Raw genomic sequence first — 18,326 nt, forward strand, 5'->3', positions numbered from 1 at the left:
GTAAAGAGACCCTGAGAGCAAAACCCAGCACTAAGATGGCAGAGAGATTAAAGGAGACCAGGGACCTGGTGATGCTGTGGAGCCATCATGCCAGCCCTGAGCTGCCTTTTCCTATACAAAGAAAACTCCAGCATACATACACACAATCCTACACACGCAGGCCCAGCCCAGGCTTACATGTCGCATTTGTCTAGGGCCTCGCAGACAGCTACTCAAAGAGTAGGAACCCACATAGAAACTTCTGGGTCCGAGAGCACCTCACACCATGTCACGTGGTCCCTCCCAATCTCACTGGGTTCCAACAGGGCCCTGACTCCCAAGAGAGAGGACGATGCAGCTGTTCTCCGGAGACAAAGTGCCTGGCTTAATCCGGGCTCTGCTGCTCACGAGCCTCCATACCTGGGACAAGCTACGTAACCTTTCTGTGCCTCAGTTTCTTCGTCTCTATTATAGATGCTACAAAACAGAATTGATGACGACACCTCATAAGGGCCGTTCCGAGGACCGAACAAATTAATAGACATAAAGCATGTGGATCAGTGTAATCTCTCAAAAAATGTTAGCTACCCTCATTATGATCACGCCTCCCAAGTCCTCCCCAAAAAGAGGAAAGGCACGAGCCCTGGCCAGGGAGCCCACCGCTCCACACGGGCCACTGAGGAGCAGTCCTGGAGGGGCCCCGGGCATCCCCGTGGCTGCCAGGGCGGGAGGAGGGTGGCCCTGCACAGCCGGGGTGGCTGGGCTGGGGGCGGGGCGGGACCTGAGCGCCTTCTCCTTCTGCCGGTGAAGCTGCAGGGTCTCCGCCTCCTCCTCCTCCTGCCACAGCTTCTCCTGCAGCCGCTGCATCTTCTCTCGCTTGGACTCCAGGAGCCAGCTCTGCTCTTGCTCGAGTTCTTGGGCCACCGCCTCTTCCGTGGTCTTCAGTGCAGCCTCTGAGAGCTGCTCTGGGGGAGCCGCAGGCTCTGTAGATCGCCTGCCAAGGGTGGAAGCAGCATTTCACTAGGTTTACTATCCACCCACCTTTCGGCACTAGGATTTATACAGATACGGAACAGCACATACGGAACCCTAACAGAGGGCCCAGGGTCAGGAATCGTAAGTGCAAATCAGGTACCCAAGGACGGGAGGCAAGGCTACCCTCTCGAAGACACAGGCAGCATTTGTTCTATAGGACAAGCCCCACGGGGGCTGTCAAAGGCCCCGAGGGCCTGGGGATGAGGGTGGCCGGTAGGAGGCTCTCAGGGGATCTGGTAGATTGTGGCCTGAGTGAACACCCAAGCTGTGTGGCTCAAGGGCTGGCGGCAGCAGGAAGAGAGCGGAGCTCCGGCCCTCATGGATTCCTCCCCAGAGTGGCTCATGGCCCTGTTTCCGACTCCCTACCAGGGCTCTCCCTGATACTTGAGGCTCATGCCAGCGGTTTGGGAAGTCCCCAGAGGCTGCTCTCTGACTCTCAAACTGAACAGAGGCCAGTGTGTATGAGCCAGCGGGAGAAGCAGCAGCATGTCTCCTCGCTGCTAGAGCTCCTAGCCCTGAGATCTAGAATAGTCCACGGAGGCCCAGGAATGGGAAACCGTCCTGCCCACTCTGCCAAGGGAGCCGGGCAGGAGACCCTTCCCTAAGCCAAAGACAGCAGCAAGAGCACAACCAGAATGCCAGTCTCCATATCTCCCCGATGATGCCACAGCTTCATCCGCTTAAGAGTGAATTCACTGTTTGGAAATGTGCAAAAGAAATTCTAACCTGGATGCATAAGGCGGCTGGTAAGATAAGGAACACTGGTATCGGTTAAAGAGATGTCTATAATGAAGGCTGTTATGTTGCTTGTATTCTGGTTCTTAAAGGAAATACCCAAAGAGAAACCCCAAGAACATTTTAAGCAACGAAAGCATAAGCGGGATAAAGTGTTTTGCCTCCCAGAGTGGCTTTCCTAAAGGCCAGGACATGCTGGCATTCCCAGGTCCCTAAATCTTACATCAGAAATCGGTCTGGCCACCCAACCACCATCTTCTCCCATGGTGCTCCAGCTGCGGCAGGCCTGGCACGGTGGCCCAGTGGACCCCAACAGCATATGGGCGTGGTCCAAATCAAGGACAAGAGGGGCCAGAGTCCAAGAGGGGAGCCAGTCCCCCGTCCACCGCTGGGGATGTAAACCCCCCTCCCTCACTCAGCTCCCACACTGCAGCAGACAGAAGGCAGCGGGCAGGATCAGATTAGAACAGCAGAAGTAAACAAGGGCTCTGGAATTCCATTTCAGCCCCTTGAGGCCAGAGAGAGAAGGAAGACACAAAAGGCTACTGATATCTCTGAAATATCATTAAGATCTTTCCTAAAATCATGACTCAGACCAGAAACAGTCTTGAGTTCTGCCTTCAGTTCTCTTCTGCTCCCAAGCACATCTCTCCACTTCCAATTCCCAGCTTCCTCTCAGTCCCCTGTCCCAGCCCGACTGACGCAGATGTAAGATGTGGCCGCCACCTCCTCTGAGAATCCCGCCCTCGGAAAGAGCCTCCCCCCGCAGCTCTCAGTCTCACCAACCCTCCAACTCATTTCCAACCGGAGCTGAAAACATCTTTTTTCCCTGAGATGGTACCTTTCAATGTCTCTCTCCCCTGTGGGCTACGTAGCTATGTGGAGCCCTGGGGACAGAGGCTGCGGAGAGATGGGGCATCAGCCGGCGTGCCAGTGTGTGCCCGGGCTGCACGCACTACTGAGCCTGCCTGCACGCCTGGCACACAGGCAAATGGGGCTGCTTTTCAGTGGGCCTCTTCTCCGTGCCCCTGTTTTAAAGATCGAGTATCCCAAACTCCCAGCTTAGGTCCAAGGCGGTCAAACAGTGAGCCTGAAAGATCTGTGAGATAACTGGGCAGTTGGAGATGCCAGAGGAAGAGGCAGGTCCGATTTCTAGGCCACTCCTCAGGTATCAGCATCAGTGAGACCCAGTTTGCAACAGTTGGTGGCCAAGAGGAGGCTCAGGAAGAGCATCGTCCTTTCAGACTGGCCACCAAGTTACTCCGAGCCACGTGAGGGAAAGCAAGGAGGGAAGGCGGGCAGGGAGGGAGGAGGATATGATACCCATGGCCCTGAAATGGCCAGGGTACCACTAAAACTCAGATCACTCTCAGGGATCCTGTCTCCGCTCACTTGCAACCCAGTTGCCTTAGTTCGTTTACCCTCTCTCTATACACACCTCATGGAAGACGCTGGGATGACAAACGGAAGGGTATCCTTGTTTCCCTGACCCAGGCCTCTGGCCGTAAAGCACGCACAGCGGCGGCTGCTTGCCAGCCCTGCCCGCACTCCCTGACCTGCCCTTTGCTCTTAACTCCTCCTGATTCAGCTTGACAATATCGATGCAGGCAACAGACTCTACTAATCATGCTTTTTATTTTCTGTATTTCATGATGTTCTGGCATCTGAAAAAGCTGGCTGGTCAAGGAGAGGGTGCCCCCCCCGCCCAGACCAGCCAATCCTTACAGACAGCAAAGGGAGTATGTCTTTCACATGCAAGCCAACCAATCCCTACACCCCCTACCATCTCCTGATCTATTTCCCACGCCCCAAATCACCCAGGGCCAGGCACCAAGTTAACTAGAGACCAGGCCCAGAGCCCTCCAAAGTTATTCAAACTTTCCACCCCTCCACTCGCTCAGGGTACTTACCCTGTCTCGCCCATTGCTTCCCACGAAAACCCCAATAAAGGCTCTGGGTCACGCTCTTCCTTCTCGCCTCTTTGGCCTCCTGACCAACTCTGGTCCGTCCCCACGTGGCCCCACCTGGCGTGGCATGCCCTCTTCTCTCTGGAAATATAAGGAATAAATTCTTCTTTCAGTGGCATTGGCCTCTCTGTGTTGTCACTCAGTCACCTCCATAAATTAAAATCCCACGGATACAAATGAGGCACAGACACAGAGCCACTCCCCACGAATCCCAGAAAATCAATCCATTCTTAACGTAGCTGTAAAGATTAATAACAAGGAAGTTATGGAGGCTGAGAAGACTGAGGAAAGGAACAGAAGACATTTCCTAAGGGCGCTGTGTAAACTGAAACTGTGGGGTCCGGGAGAGAGCCCCCCAGCAGGGGCAGCCTCCCTGGGATGGGAGGAGAAACACAAAGGAAGGGGACTCATCAGCCCAGGCAGCCAGGAGGAGCCTCAATAGCCAGCTTCTCTTCCAGAAGCCCTGGGAAAATGCCCTCTGACCTCTGCCCAGAGGGTCCTGTTTCTGAACCCCACTCACCTCCTCTCCTCATCAAAAGCACCCTGATCTGGCTGTCCACAGCCACCCAGGGGACCTGGGAAAGCTATGTCATTCCTCAGGGGCAGAGCTGTCACTGTGGGATATATCACCACCTGAAAAATGGGCTACCCCTTCCCTACATCACTCCGGCAGCGCTACAGCGATGACATGAGATTGTGCCCTCACGTGCCCCGCCAGCTCTCGGTGACGCTTCCTGTGAGTAATCAGTGCATGAACCTGTCTCTGCTCAACAGTCAGCCCGAATCCTGAGGACGCTTACTCCTTTTGTACTGCTCAGTTCACAGACAGGAAAAACTGTATCACCCTGACACCTGTTTCTCTCCATGCAGAGAAAAGGCACGGTGGCTGCAGAGCAAGAGTCAGAAGTCGACGGCTCAGGTGACTAGAGGGCTCAGGTCCTAATTCTGCCACCGACTGGCGATGTGACCTTGGGCAAATCACTTCACCTCCCTGAACCTCAGTTTCCTTATCTCTAACAGGGGTGAGGAAAGGGGAGGAGAGCAGAAAGGTTTCTAAGTTTTAGAAGTGCTTGGTGCAACGGCACAGGTGAGCTTTGAACCCAGGCACAAAAGATCTATACTGTGTACTGGATAATTCCATTCATATGAAGTTAGAGAACTGGAAAAACGAATCTATGGGACAGAAGCTAGAATAGCGGTGATCTAGGGCAGGTGGACTGAGCGGAAAGGGGCCTGAGGAAACTTTCAGGAGGGATGGAAATGTTCTGCACATGATCTGGGTGGTTGTGATACGGTGTATATGCATGTAAACACTCACTGACTTGGACATTTCAGATGTGTGTACTTTCATGTATATAAATACCTCAGTAATTTTTTCAAAGAAAAACAGTGCCTGGTAGAGGGGAAAACACGCTTTACCAGGTTTCTGCTAATGACCCAGGAGATACCCTACCCCCTCCCCCTCGCTTCCAGCCTCGTACCCCAGGTGCTGACCAGGGGAGCCCCGGGGGCTGCACGCAGAACCAAGGGTTCGCTCACTCTCCCCCCACTCCACTCCTTGAGCCGGAGCCAGAGCATCCCCTCCCCACCATCCAAGACCAGATGGGCACTGAGGCAATCCACACACAGTGGAGGACAGGGACAGACATGAAAACTGGCCCTTACACCTCTGGAGAGACTGGCAGGGTGGGGCTGACCGCCACCTTCTCCTCGGGCTCCTCGGCCTCGTCCTGCCCAGGGCCCGGCCCCTCGGCCTGGGAGCACTGCTCCTCGCCCCTCTCGTGGGCGGCAGGTGGGCTTGGGATCTCCTCCCTTGACAGCAACAAGGAAGCAACTGTGTTAAAGCCAGAGGAAGGTGAGAGGCTCCGGGTGTACCCCATTCGGGGTCAAAGGTCTGTGATGGGGACGAAGGAGGCAGCGGCCCCGGCAAGACCTGTGGTGTCCCTATCTCAGGTCTCAGATCCCAGCTCCCCTCCCTGCCTCTTCCCGAGCAGTTTACACTGAAGGACCAGAGATCCGTGCCCCAGGTGGGATGCAGAATGGTTACGGCACCGAGGAGAAGCTCTGCACACGGCAGGGGTTCCGTGGATACTGCTGACTAAACACGACTGCTGCCCAGCCTCCCCCAGTGACTCATTCCAACCAGATGAGCTCTAAGACCAGCGTCTTCCTCTTGCCAGGGGAACAAACTAGCAAATCTACACCGGCTCTGGAGCAGGCTAGGGAGTGAAGGTCCTCTCAGCAGGCCTCAGGGAAGCCCGGGGCCCTGCACCCAGCAGGGCTCCCCACAGGCTTGCTGAGTGACTAGCGGTGGGATGGCTGCTGGGAAGGAGGGGGCTGGCAGGTGGGCACCGGGAAAAATGGCCCCCCTGGCAGGAACAGCCTAGTCCGGCGTGACAGCAGTCTCTGCCCCGGCCCCTGGCAGGAGGGCAGCTGGGTCAGAAGACATACGTCCTAGTTCCAGAGTTTCTAAGCTCCCCTAATCAGACTGTGCACCCCGACTTTAGCTGTAGGCCAAGGACGAGGAAGAGGCAGATTTCCTAACTCTCCAGCTTGTGTGAAACACTAAGCAGAAACGTCCCTTGCTGCTGCTTAGGCTGCAACCCCGCCCCCTGCTCTCCCCACCTCTCCAGGCCCGCCACGCCCACCCTGGGAGGCTTCCAGCCCACCCTTACCTCTGCAGGGGACCAGGGGGCGCGGGGCTGCCTGCAGAGCCCTCCCCAGGCTCCTCTGCCCCCTTCCGTTCCGGCTGCTCCTCCAGGGGCTGCGGAGGCCCTGCATCCATGGTCTGGCTGTGAAGGGGACTCTGGAGCCGCTCCCCATGCAGAAGAGGAGGAGATAACCTGGGCAGAGCAGCAGAGTCAGGGCCTCCGCTCGGAGAGCAGCAGGAGGATTGGGGAGTGGAGTACGGGGACCGAGGTCCATGCCTCCTGCGGGCTGGACCCCAGCCGGGGCCCCACCTCCATGGAGAGCCCACGGAGGCCAAAGCAGCCAGAAAAGCAGGACGAAGGAACTCCCTCCGGAGCTCTCCCTTGGCCTGGACTACACTCAGCCTTCCCAGGTCCCTGGGCTGCATTTGCTTGGCCCAGGAGTGAGAGCTGGGCACGCGCACAGGCGTACGCATTCCTGCCATCACTGGGGCCGGGGAGAGTGTGTGTGTGTGTGTGTTGGGGGCGGGGGGTGGTGATGGAAGAACTGAGCAGAAAAGAGGGAGAAAAAGAGAAGCCAGACTCAAACGGTCAGACTATAGACAACGCATGGAGCTGTAGCTTCAAGTAAGAATGCTGATAGCTTTTCAAGGTCCAAAAAGTAGAATGACCACCCCCTTCCCCTTCCAGGGTGGCAGCCCTTCTCTTATCATGGGCTCAGGCCTGAGAAGCTGGACGCTCCTGTCTCTCAATCTCTCTCTCTCTCTTTCTCTCTCTCTCTCTCTCTCTCACACACACACACACACACACACACACACACACACACACACACACAGCCACAGCCATTTCTGTTGTGGTAAGGCCTGGTAAGGTCTGAGCTGCACTACCGACCCTCTAACATGGTCCCCCGGACCTCGAGCAGGCTATCCAGACCTGGCCCACGAGCAGGGACACACAAGGCTTCATCCAATCTGATGAAAAGGACAGAGCCCTGTCCCCACAATAGTGCTATGGGCACAAAGTACCCCCATATGCTCCAGCAGTACCTCCCACTCCTGACTTGGTTTGCGTACACACACACACACACACACACACACACACACACACACGCAGACTTTGCAAGGCCATCCAGTCAGTTCACCATCTGCCTTCAGGCAGAAGCACACTGAGGTAGGTAGACCAAAGCCAGGAATTCTGCCCAAGTCCACGCCATCCCAAAGTCCCTGAGGGTGGCCTCCCACGCACTATACCTCTCCGAGCCTCCGGACTTCTTGCTCTGCAGCTCATCTTGGCTGGACTGGCAGGCATCCTTGTCTTCTCTTCCCAACCTCTGGGCCTGTAGGCAAGTAGCAGTGGAAAGTGTATACTTCGGGGGGTTGGGGGGTCTGCACTGGGTCCTTTAATCCTCCAACTGACTCTCATGCCAGGGGGAAGCACTGCGAGGTGGCTCTTGGTGAGTGAGGACCACTCGGGATGCAGAAGAGAAGGTCGTCTACCGCACAGTGAAGGCCCTGGGGCTTTGGCTAAGCCCCCAGGCTCACAGCTGCTCCCAGGGCCAGCCTTGCTGGCCTGGGGAGGATGAGTCAGACACCAAAGCCACTGCAGGCAGAGGCAGAAGCCAGAGGCTGAAGCAGAACACCTAAGAAAAGGAAAATCCTGCCTTCTGCAGCTGGAAATCCCTCACTGCCAGTTGCACAAAGCGGAGCCATCCATGAACACCCCAGATCCACAGAGGCCCCAGACCACCAGTGCCAGTGATAATCGGGGATGCTCAAATTAAGTGAGCAGGATTGGGCACAGCAGACAAGTGCATTAAAGAGGAAGGACCCTGGAGAGATGGAGACTTGGTGAAATGACAGAGAGCTGTACTCCAGACGAGAAGGGCACTGTGTGGGCACCTGAAGGGAGGAAGACGGGGCGCTCCTTTGCTCCCCCGACACCCAGGTCCCATCAGTAGACAATGATGCCCCCTTCCTAGTCAGGGATTTTACCAGCCAGACAGCGCAAAAAAAAAAAAAAAAGCCAACCCCAGATCTCATTTTAAAGCTTAGGTGTCTAGGCAGATTTAGCAAGCTGGTGAAAAAGGACTATTCTTGATACATTCACATATTTTCTGCAGGGGTGAGGTCACACGGGTAGAGTAGGGCAGTCAGCCTGGACTCAACCCTTTGTTCTAGCACCTCCTCCACTACAAAATGGGATAGCATACCACAGCTCACAGGGCTTCTGGTGACGATTACATGAGATCATGTACATAAAGCCCGACTCCGGCCCAAAAGAAGGCATGCCACAAATACGAGCTCTCCTCACACCCCCTCTCCTCTTCCCCAGCCTGAGGAAAAACAAAACACAAAAGAAACCCAGCGTCGCCGGTGTCAGTCCCCATCCTAGGGCCTGCACTCCTTCTGTCACGCTGACAGGAGCCCTGTCTGTTCCGGGACACGAGGGTTAACAGGAGAGGTGGGGCAGGAGACGGCTCACTCCATCTTCCCCAGTAGGGCTCCGGCCGGGCTGGCACACCTCCGTGTCCCCAGCCCCATGCCCCCAGCCCCCCACACCTCTCCACTGGCAGCCTGAGCCCCGGCAGCTGTGGCCGACTCTGCCATCTGGATGGGTCTGAACTACAAGCCAGCTCCCCCAAATTACATTAAAAATAGCAATGTTGCCTGGGAGTGCCTCCTGGTGCCCGCAGCAGAAGGGCTCCCTGCCAGCGCTGCCACTCCTAATCGCATCAGCCGGGCAGAGCCCGCAGACAATGGCGGGGCGGGCCGCCCTTCTCCCACCCCACCGCCTTCCCTTCCGGAGCTCAACTCACAACTCGTCTTCCCTACAATTCACAACAAGCTCAGCAGACAGCTCCCCCTCTCTCTTTTCAAGGAAAAACAAAAACAAAAACAATCACACAGGCCAGTCTATTTCACAAACTAAAATATAAGACTGGTAACAAAGTGCAGTGATTGTAATAAATATTGGGGGACTGAGCCCTGAATCAGAAAGGACAAGCTACAGACAAGGCCTGTCTATTTCCTTCTTATTTCACCTTCCATATTTCTGCTAGAAACTCAACTAGTCCCCAGCTAGAGAATAAGGGACACCTTGGGTAAGTACCCAGACAGAGGTCCTTTGAGCAGAGTTTTTACCTGCTCCCTAGACATTTTTGCCCCAGAAAGGGAGTCAAAGGAACCAGACAAAGAAATCAGGCATATCGGCACTCTTCAGAAAGGGGAGACACAAGCACACTCTAAGCCTCCGGCCTAAGGCTGCTCAAGACACCACTTCCCCAACCTAAACTCAGCTCCGGGGTTTTGGTTTTTCTTTATCATGCAGTCCTCAGTTTAATAAATCCCAGTAAGTCACAGCGCATTCATAAAGCAGAATGCTATGCAACCAATAAAAGGAGTAGGGCAGATCTGAAATAGCATAGAAATAAGTTAAGGGTCTATTCTCGAATTTGAAGAGCATATTGCCAAGCAGTTTTTATAGCACAGTTCCAATTTCTGTGGGGAAAAAAAAGATTAACAAATAGAAAATAAATACATGCTTATATGTGTACAGAAAATTTTCTGGAAAGGCACATGAAAAATGTTAATGGAAACTAACAGTCCCGACCTGCGGGAGGGAGTGAGGCTGCAGGAAGCAGAAGACTTTGACCTTCTGTATTATTTGAAATAATTGTATGGTCATTTTTTGTAACCTATTATAAAATTCATCATGTTTGTAATTCATTATAATCATTATCTTGACCGTGGTGGTGATTTGAAAGGTGTATACATATGGTAAAACTTATCAAATGGTACCATTTATACGTGTCCAGTTTATTTATGTCAATTAGATCTCAATAAAGATGCATCAAAAATGTTTAAGTGAACAAAAATTAATTTAGCTCAGTTCTAAGCCTCTGCACTGGCCCTGGCCTTGGGAGAGATCCAGAGAATATGGAAAATGGACAAGTGCCCCCCCGGAAAGACAAAGGGGACTGTACCTATGGTTCTGTCCGTCCCACAAAGAGGCTGTTTCTTGTCCCTCCAGCTCCACCTCCCTGCTCAGCCCCTCCATGCCCTGAAGTGAGAGGCGGACACAATCTCGCAAGGGGCTCCACGCGGTCAGCCAACCTGAGCACCCAGCACTGCTCTACACTGGTCATGAGATACAGCTTATGGCCCCCTCTGCCAGGGCGGCTGCCTCAGAGGGTGCCTCCTGAGAACCAAATGCAAGCCAGGCCCTGCTACTGCTTTATACCAAGTGGCATGGCCCAAAAAGAGGCTGCTCGCCTCATGAGGTCTTAGGCAGGACCTAGAAATCTGTCTTTTTTAAAGCCCCCCAAGTATTCTAATACTGGCCAGATTTTGGAGACAGAGCAATGGAAATTCACCTTGCCCGGCCAACTCAGTAAGGTGCCTCACAAATCACCTGCTCCAAACCCTTCCTGACAAACACCACCTGGCCTTGCCTGTGCCTTTAAAGACCTCCAGTGCTGCAAACGGTGGGGACCAAGGTCCAGCAGAACCAAGAAGAACACGTCAGGCACAAATGCAATCGACCTTGTAACTCTATCCTGTCTCAGGACTCGCTTCACTAAGGGCACCCAGGCCTGATTCACATTAAATACCTTGTTTGTTTCACCCAAACCAGATGCCCGCTCAAACTTGCAAAGACCACATGTCAGAATCTCTCTCCTCTCAACAACCCTACAGAGGAGGCAAAAATGATCTTGGCTTCAAGCTCCTTAAGGACAGGGTCTGTGTCTGAGCTTACATCTGGCAGGGGAGACAAAGAACCATAAAACAAAAGAAGCAGCACTAAGGGAAGCAAAGGGAAGGAACGATAAATCGTGCTTGGAGGAGGTGACGTCAGAGGTGGACCTCCAAGACCAAGAAAGAGCTTGCCGGGACAGAAGGAAAAGCAGCCCAGCAGGCAGAGCGGTGAAGGAGGCGGACGGTGCGGCCCCAGGGGAATGGCGAGTGGTGGGCACAGCCGGGGCACGGGAGGTGGGCTGAGAATGAGGCTGCAGAGGTTGGATGGGCCAGGTTGGGAGGTGCCTTGAAACCCACAAACTACACAGTGCTTTGCACGGGAGCAAGTGGTCGGCCCTCAGCTGCTAAGTGACTGGATAAACAGACAAACATACAGGGGTGGAGGACACGGAATGACTTAATTCACGGCAGCAACAGAGCATGTATGTCGGAAGCCCCATCACAGGCACAGTCAGGGCCTTGCCTTAAGGAATCAGGAGGGAGAGAACTCCCAGAAATGCACCCTGGGATGGGCAGGACTCAGCTCTTGATTATCTTCAAAAGTGAGGCTCCAGCCCAGCCCTAGAGAGACTCACCTCCCAGCGGGCTCCATCCAGGACAGAGGAGAGCATGTCCACATCCAGCAGGTGCTCCGAGATCCGGCTGTGGAAACCGAAGTCCTGGAGATGGTAGAGACGGGGAGGTCAGCTCTCCTCTGTCATGCTCAGCGCCCACCAGGGATACAGGGCCTCTCCTCCACCCCCACCTTCCAGAAAGACGCCTACTACATGCCAGGCACTGTACCAAGCACTCCGACAGCTACTCATTAATTTCACCTTCAAAATTAACACTGCGACTGCATGGAAAGGTATGTGGCAAAGCAAGTATGGTAAACTGTTCACTGTAGACTCTAGGTGGTGAGTATGAGGCTATTCGCTGTAAAAGTCTTTTAATTTTTCAGTATGTTTGAAATTTTTCATAATCAAATTACAGGGAAAAAAGTAACCCTATGAGACTGATCCTCTTATTCTTATCTCACGGAGGAAGCAGTTTGAGAGTCCAAGTAATTTGTCCAAGGTCACGCATCTGGTAAGCAATAGGGCTGGGGGTCAGAAGTGCCCTGGGCCGACTCCAAAGCCCAAGCTCTTTGTGTGACATGTGCTGCAAAGCATGTCACTTTCCAGCTGTCTCTCCCTCCTGGTGCCCAACCAGGAGGCCAAAGTGCCCAGAAGCCCTATGGGCAGCTTGGACACCGGGGCCTGCCAGGCTCCACCCAGCTGGTTCCTTCCCTTTCCCATACAGGTGTCCCTCTGGACAATGGGGATGAATTAGCGCCACTTCCTCCACCAGCTTCTCTTTGGGATGGGCAGCAAGTGCCCACACAGGTGCCAGCTCCCCGCTGCCCTTTGGCTGCCACAGAGCCACGAGCCCGCCCCCTCCGAGCCCAGGATCCCCACTGGGCTAGGTGACGGACGGCTACCTGACAGCACGCTAACAGGGACAGTTCTGTCATCAGCCCTGATAAATGGCAGGATGCCCAGCCAAGGTCTGGTCCTGCTGTCTGGGGCCTCCTCCACCCGCTCCCATAGAGAAGAAAAATGCCGATGGGCAGCCCGTTTCTCCACACAGTGACTCCTTTAGCAGGGCCAGGGCCCTTGCTTCAGAGAGTTCTGTGACACGGTGATTCTTCATGACGGCTTTTGCCAACAAGGACTTTGCCTCCCATTCCTAGCTTGTGGGTTTTCTTTGCTGATGACATTTTCCTTTCAGCGTGAGTTCTACTCCACTCAGTGCAGCTGCCATCTGGCTCCTAAGCCCGTGGCTCAGTGAGGGGCTTGAGCACACAGCCTCCTGATTCCTCTGCACCCCCTCGTATCATTACTGTTCATCCCTGACCCTCTCCCACTAATCCCTTCCCTTTGATCTGTCTCCTCCAAACAGATGGAGCGTGGTTTCTGGAAAAAGTGCTCTGCCAAAAAGCATCCCGAACTCCTCCCCACAGATACAAACCTGGCAAGTGAAGCCAGGCTACAGCAGGCTGGGTGGAAGGACTGGGACAAAGAAACCATGGATGTTGGCATTCCAGGACGAAGTCTTAACTTTGGAAATGATACCACACCACAGCATCCTTCCTGGTCAGAGCCTGAGAGCCTGAGGACTGGTCCTCACCATGGCTCGGTGATTCCATAAACACACACACACACAGTCTCTAACCTCCTAGGTTCACGTAATGCTCCTGCTAGAGCCCAGAGGCAATGATCTCATATGATCTCACAGGCAATTCACACAGCAGTAATAGTAATAACAGCTATGTTTGTTTAATGTTTATATGCTAATGTTTTATACTCTTTACCCCACTTTCTTCTCACAACAAACCTATAAAGTAGGTAGTGTTAGCCTCAGTACGTAGGGCTGAGAAAATGGAGCTAGACAAGACCCAAGTTTGAGTCCTAACTTCCCCACTTACAAGCTGTGAGATGCTCAGCGAATCACTTAAACACAGGACCTCGGAAACCCACGCTCTTCACCACCACTCTGCTGCCCCCCATCTCAGACTCACCAGGCCAAGAAAGGACTTGGGGTCAGAAGCAGTGGAGTCTGAGGGCTGTAGTTCCTTCATGTGTTCACTGATCTCCGACCCCTGGGGAGACAGACCCACAGAGGAGTCACCGGAGCAGAGGACAGAGGGTCGTGATGACTCTCCACGGTGCCAACACAGGGCTGAACCCAAACCGAAAGCCACCTCTTCTGGAAAACCTGAAAGAGGCCTGTGGACCCTCCCATTCTCTCTGGACCCCTGCCCCCGGCCCACTCAGGCTGGGCAGCCCCACTGAGTATGGGCAACACTCTTTACACTTGGAAGGAGGGCCAAGTGAAGCAGAGTGAGAGATGGTTAGAAAGTCGGCAGTGGGGAAGTTTGATGCGATCCTAGGAAAACAGAATGAGAGTATCTTTTCCAGGAAGTAGCTAAAAGCTCTTTAAATGAATTCCCTCACCATCCACCAGGAGGAAGGGCGGGACTAAGGGCTGGAAAATAAAGATGCCAAATGCTCTCACAACTGGGTCCTACTTCTATCCATCCGGGTCACTGGCCTGATCTTACCAAGCAAGACTCCCGCGTCTTGGGTTGTTCAAAGGAGCCAGAGAGACCAATGAAGAGTCTTCTTGTAACCTAACTGACCAATGCCGGGGCAGGACACTCCCAAACGTCCCCCCACTCCCCTCAGCTGGCTCCTCCCTCTGCAGGAACACAGGCTGCAACCATGACTGACCCCAAACTGATGTCAAGAGGTAGGAGGGGGAGGCAGGAAATGGCAAGAGCAAGTAAGTGGGAGACCAGAGGAACAGGAATATCCCAGGAGGTGCCAACGGAAAAGCAAATTTCTGCTCTGAATTTCTAGTGCCAGCAGGTTTGGAGTTTCATTCAGGATTTTACTGCCTGCTGGGTCTGGGCATATTTGTCACAATTAAGGGTTCTGGCTGATGCTGACGGCCCATTGCCGGGCCTGCAAATGAAGCTCCTGACTCAGTAATAAAGATGAAGGGAGAGGAACGGGCACAGGGCACGAGAGGGCAGCAGGGGGCGGCAGGCAGCAACTGCCCGCGGGACAAAGTGACTTACTTCGCTCGCCTCTGATCTGCTCTCTTTCGGGACGGAAGCCTCCTTCTTTGGCTCCTTTGCTGCCTCTTCCTTCCGGCAACCCTCCTCTCTTGCATCCACCGGGTCCTCCGGTGCCTCTTTTTTGTTGGCTTTGGCAGGCTGATCGCCCGCGGAGTCGCCCCCGGGGTCCGCCACACTCCTGGACATCCCGGGATCATTCTTATCGTTCTTTTCTTTTTCTGGGAGCCACCTTGCCCCTCTTCCCTGTTGCCCTTGGCCATCGGCACTGCTCAGGCTGCTATCTGCACCTTGGCTGAAGAGCTTGCCAGGCGTAGGGGGGCTGGCAGCATCAGAATCCAGAGAAATGTCCTTCTTCTCCTTTGGCTGGCTTGTTCTTGGAGATTCCTAGGGAGCAGAAGACCGTGTCAGAAAGGAAGACGTCAGGAATTAATAAAAGGGTTTAGAGACTTGCTACAAGACGGAGCTGCCATTCCTTGACGCCTACAGTTCTGAAACCAATGGCTATCCCACACCTCAAAAGCTTTTAAAAACACAGATTCCTGGGGCTTCCCTGGTGGCGCAGTGGCAGAGAATCTGCCTGCCAATGCAGGGGACACGGGTTCGAGCCCTGGTCTGGGAAGATCCCACATGCCGCGGAGCGACTAAGCCCGTGAGCCACAGCTACTGAGCCTGCGCGTCTGGAGCCTGTGCTCCGCAACAAGAGAGGCCGCGATAGTGAGAGGCCCGCGCACAGCGATGAAGAGTGGCCCCTGCTCGCCGCAACTAGAGAAAGCCCTCGCACAGAAACGAAGACCCAACACAGCCAAAAATAAATAAATAAATAAATAAATTAAAAAAAAAAAAAACAAAACACAGATTCCTGGCTCCAGCCCAGCTCCACTGACTCTGAAATTCTATGGTGATCTGAATACACCCAACCTGACCCCTGTCCACTGAGGAGCTTGGAATCCAGTGCACTGCACTATACAACTCTGTCACCACCCATCACATTCTCGAGTAATAAATCTGGCTCATTCCAGCCCCATTAGCCAAACCATAAGATGGCAGGCTCAGAAGTCAATATTTGTTTACGATGATGATGACGGAGAACCGCATGAGAGAAAAGTACCAAAGTCTAGAGTTTTCATTTTTAAAAGGCAGCAGGGAAGAAGTTTCAGGAGGGTACCCTTCTTGCATAGCAATGAGGGTAGCTCTCTCCCTATAGCCTCCCCCTTAGGGAGGCTGCATAAGCAGCCCTGGAGCCAGGCTCCTCTGTCGGAGGACCATCAAGTGAGTCCTCTGGGCAGCAGGTGCCAGGTGGGGTGAGGTGTGTAGAAGACTGATTGGGGGAAATGCCCATGAGGATACGGGAGGTGGGGAGAGGCTTGGGAACACAGGTCTGAGACCTGTGACAGGGGAGAGGGAAGGAGGGGGTTTGAGTAGGAGAGCCTCAGGCCACAGCACAGTTCTGAAAGGGTCTCAGCCCCATGGACAGTCCTGCAGCCGTCGGGCAGAAATGGCCCTGCTCCGGGGCCCGTTGCACCCCATCCATTCCATCAACAAGCCCGGCCTTGGCACGAGCCGGGGTGGATCAAAGGTTCAACAGCTGCAGGCCGTTAATCCCCCAAGGTCCCCTCTGCAGGGTCTCTTGAAAGGAGATGGGAGCAGTGCACCCCTACAGCTGCCCACCCTGCTCCTCGCTCACAAACCCCATGGTAAAGACCAGGAAAATCCTTTAGAGCTACCACAAGAGAAAAAGGAACTCCTCCCTTGGAAATACAGCCAGCGATCTCTCCTAGGCTCAAGCAGAGAAGCCTTCTTCCCAGAAAACATCTGTGCTAAACTTGGGCTGCCAGCGTGAACAACTTCTTGGCAGGGATTTTTGAGACTTCTTGAAGCCTGACCCTGGACACTCCAACAAGAAGCATGATGACTAGAGTCCAGAGGGCCAAGGAAAAGCCCCAAACACGCCATTCACCCATGCTGTCTGCCTGTTAAAGGATCCGCGGAACCCAAAGCCATGACCGTCCACTGCAGGTCTGGCAGCCGACTGACAAGCCCACCCAAACTTTCCAAGGATGGTGAAGAGAGGCAGGAAAGCAGAACACTTCAGAGCCTGACTTCGGAGATAGGACACCCAGGTTCAAATCTTGGCTCCGTGCTTACAGGGACCCTAGGCAAACTGTTTAACTTTTCTGGGCCTCAGTTTCTTCCTCTAAAATACGGGGGTATAGTAGGGCCTATCTCATAGGATTGTTGGGAAGATTAAATAAGTTAACACTCATTGAGTGAGTAAAGAACAGAGAACTGCGCCTGGCACACCATAAGCGCTCCATAAACGCTAACTCATGTTTTATGATGAGACCCACAAGTTCATTCACCGAGCACCTTCTATGAGCCAAACCCCACCGTGGCGACCTGAATAGGAAGATAGATCCTGCCCTCAAGGAATTCAGCTGAGAATGGAGAAAAGTGAAACATCCCAGGTGGCCCCGGCTATGAGCCTTTACTGCCCAAAGCAAAGGGCACCGGACACGGTGGTGACGCTGTGGTCAGCGCCACGCCTGTCCCAGGGAGAAAAGCAGAGGCTGAACAGAGAAGGGGTGGGCTTCCCTCATGCCCTGGCAGCACAAAGGCAGGGTGCCCTCCGGTGCTGCCCCCCCTCCTGACACGCTAACTGTGGTGTGGAGGAAGCCTTCACGGTCACTGGGTGCAGAGGGGCCAGGATGAGCTCCTCCTCTGAGAGGCATCTTCAGGGCGAGGCCAGGCCTCCTCACCTCGGTGTCCCCACAGCAGCCGGCTCTCAGCAGTGGCCAGCACGCAATGACCGGTCTGTGGGGCTCCTGGACGCCAAGAAGGATGTGGGAGTGTCTCGGGGGGAGTGAGGGGGTCTGACTCAGCAAGCACAGCCAAGCCACCCCGGCCGTGCTCATCTCATGATGAAAGAAAGGCAACAGACCTTGGACTAGGGGACAGAGGAGGTGTCGGACCACCAGTTCACATCTCCTCACACGGCCCATAGCCCTTCTCACCCAGCCCAGCCCTGCTTGCTCCTCCGAGGTCATCTCCAGACACAAACATCCTGCCTGTGAACAAACATTACGCCACTTCCCTGCCCTGCCGTGCGCGTTCTTAATACACACACAATCTACCCTGACAAGCTCCCACTGGTTCTCACAGTATCGCCTCTTCCAGGAAGCCTTCCTGAGATCAGCCTTCCTCATCCTCTTTCACAACAACTACTGTCTTATAACTGCTGACTTCCTTGCCTGTTGCCCTCACCAAATCAGCTCCCTATTATCCTCAGTGTCTAGTTTCTGGCACATAATAGGTGCTCAGTCAATGCTTGTTGACTGAATATTAAAAATGATTAAGTGGGTCAATGCAGATATAGGAGTTCCTACTCTGTAAAATGGAGATGTGACATCTATTTTACAAAATTATACAGGGATTAGACTAGTATTTGTTATAGTGCTTATGAAATGGAAAATAGCTAAACAAATGTTAACTATTAATATTCAAGATGATGGAAAAACAAGTAACCTATCAAAAATCAGAGGACACCAGACCCAGGGGGAGATTCCCATTCTTACACATGAGAGAATATGGCCAGACCACAGAATGTCAG

The 18,326-nt window shown here is 53.8% G+C and overlaps 1 protein-coding gene across 4 annotated transcripts in view; it reads right to left on the minus strand.

Annotated features, from left to right (window-relative positions):
* Positions 1-18,326, minus strand: part of CEP164 (centrosomal protein 164) — a 72,782-nt gene that overhangs the window by 16,090 nt on the left and 38,366 nt on the right. For all 4 annotated transcript variants that reach the window (XM_036861851.1, XM_036861848.1, XM_036861850.1 and 1 more), the window contains 8 exons: positions 14,720-15,103; positions 13,658-13,738; positions 11,694-11,777; positions 7,615-7,700; positions 6,392-6,559; positions 5,382-5,528; positions 3,660-3,797; positions 761-973 (listed from right to left, as the gene is read on the minus strand). In XM_036861851.1, coding sequence (XP_036717746.1) covers positions 761-973; positions 3,660-3,797; positions 5,382-5,528; positions 6,392-6,559; positions 7,615-7,700; positions 11,694-11,777; positions 13,658-13,738; positions 14,720-15,103 — 1,301 coding nt within the window. The remainder of the gene's footprint in view (positions 1-760; positions 974-3,659; positions 3,798-5,381; positions 5,529-6,391; positions 6,560-7,614; positions 7,701-11,693; positions 11,778-13,657; positions 13,739-14,719; positions 15,104-18,326) is intronic.

Source organism: Balaenoptera musculus, chromosome 8 (assembly GCF_009873245.2).
Source record: "Balaenoptera musculus isolate JJ_BM4_2016_0621 chromosome 8, mBalMus1.pri.v3, whole genome shotgun sequence".
Classification (NCBI taxonomy): domain Eukaryota; kingdom Metazoa; phylum Chordata; class Mammalia; order Artiodactyla; family Balaenopteridae; genus Balaenoptera; species Balaenoptera musculus.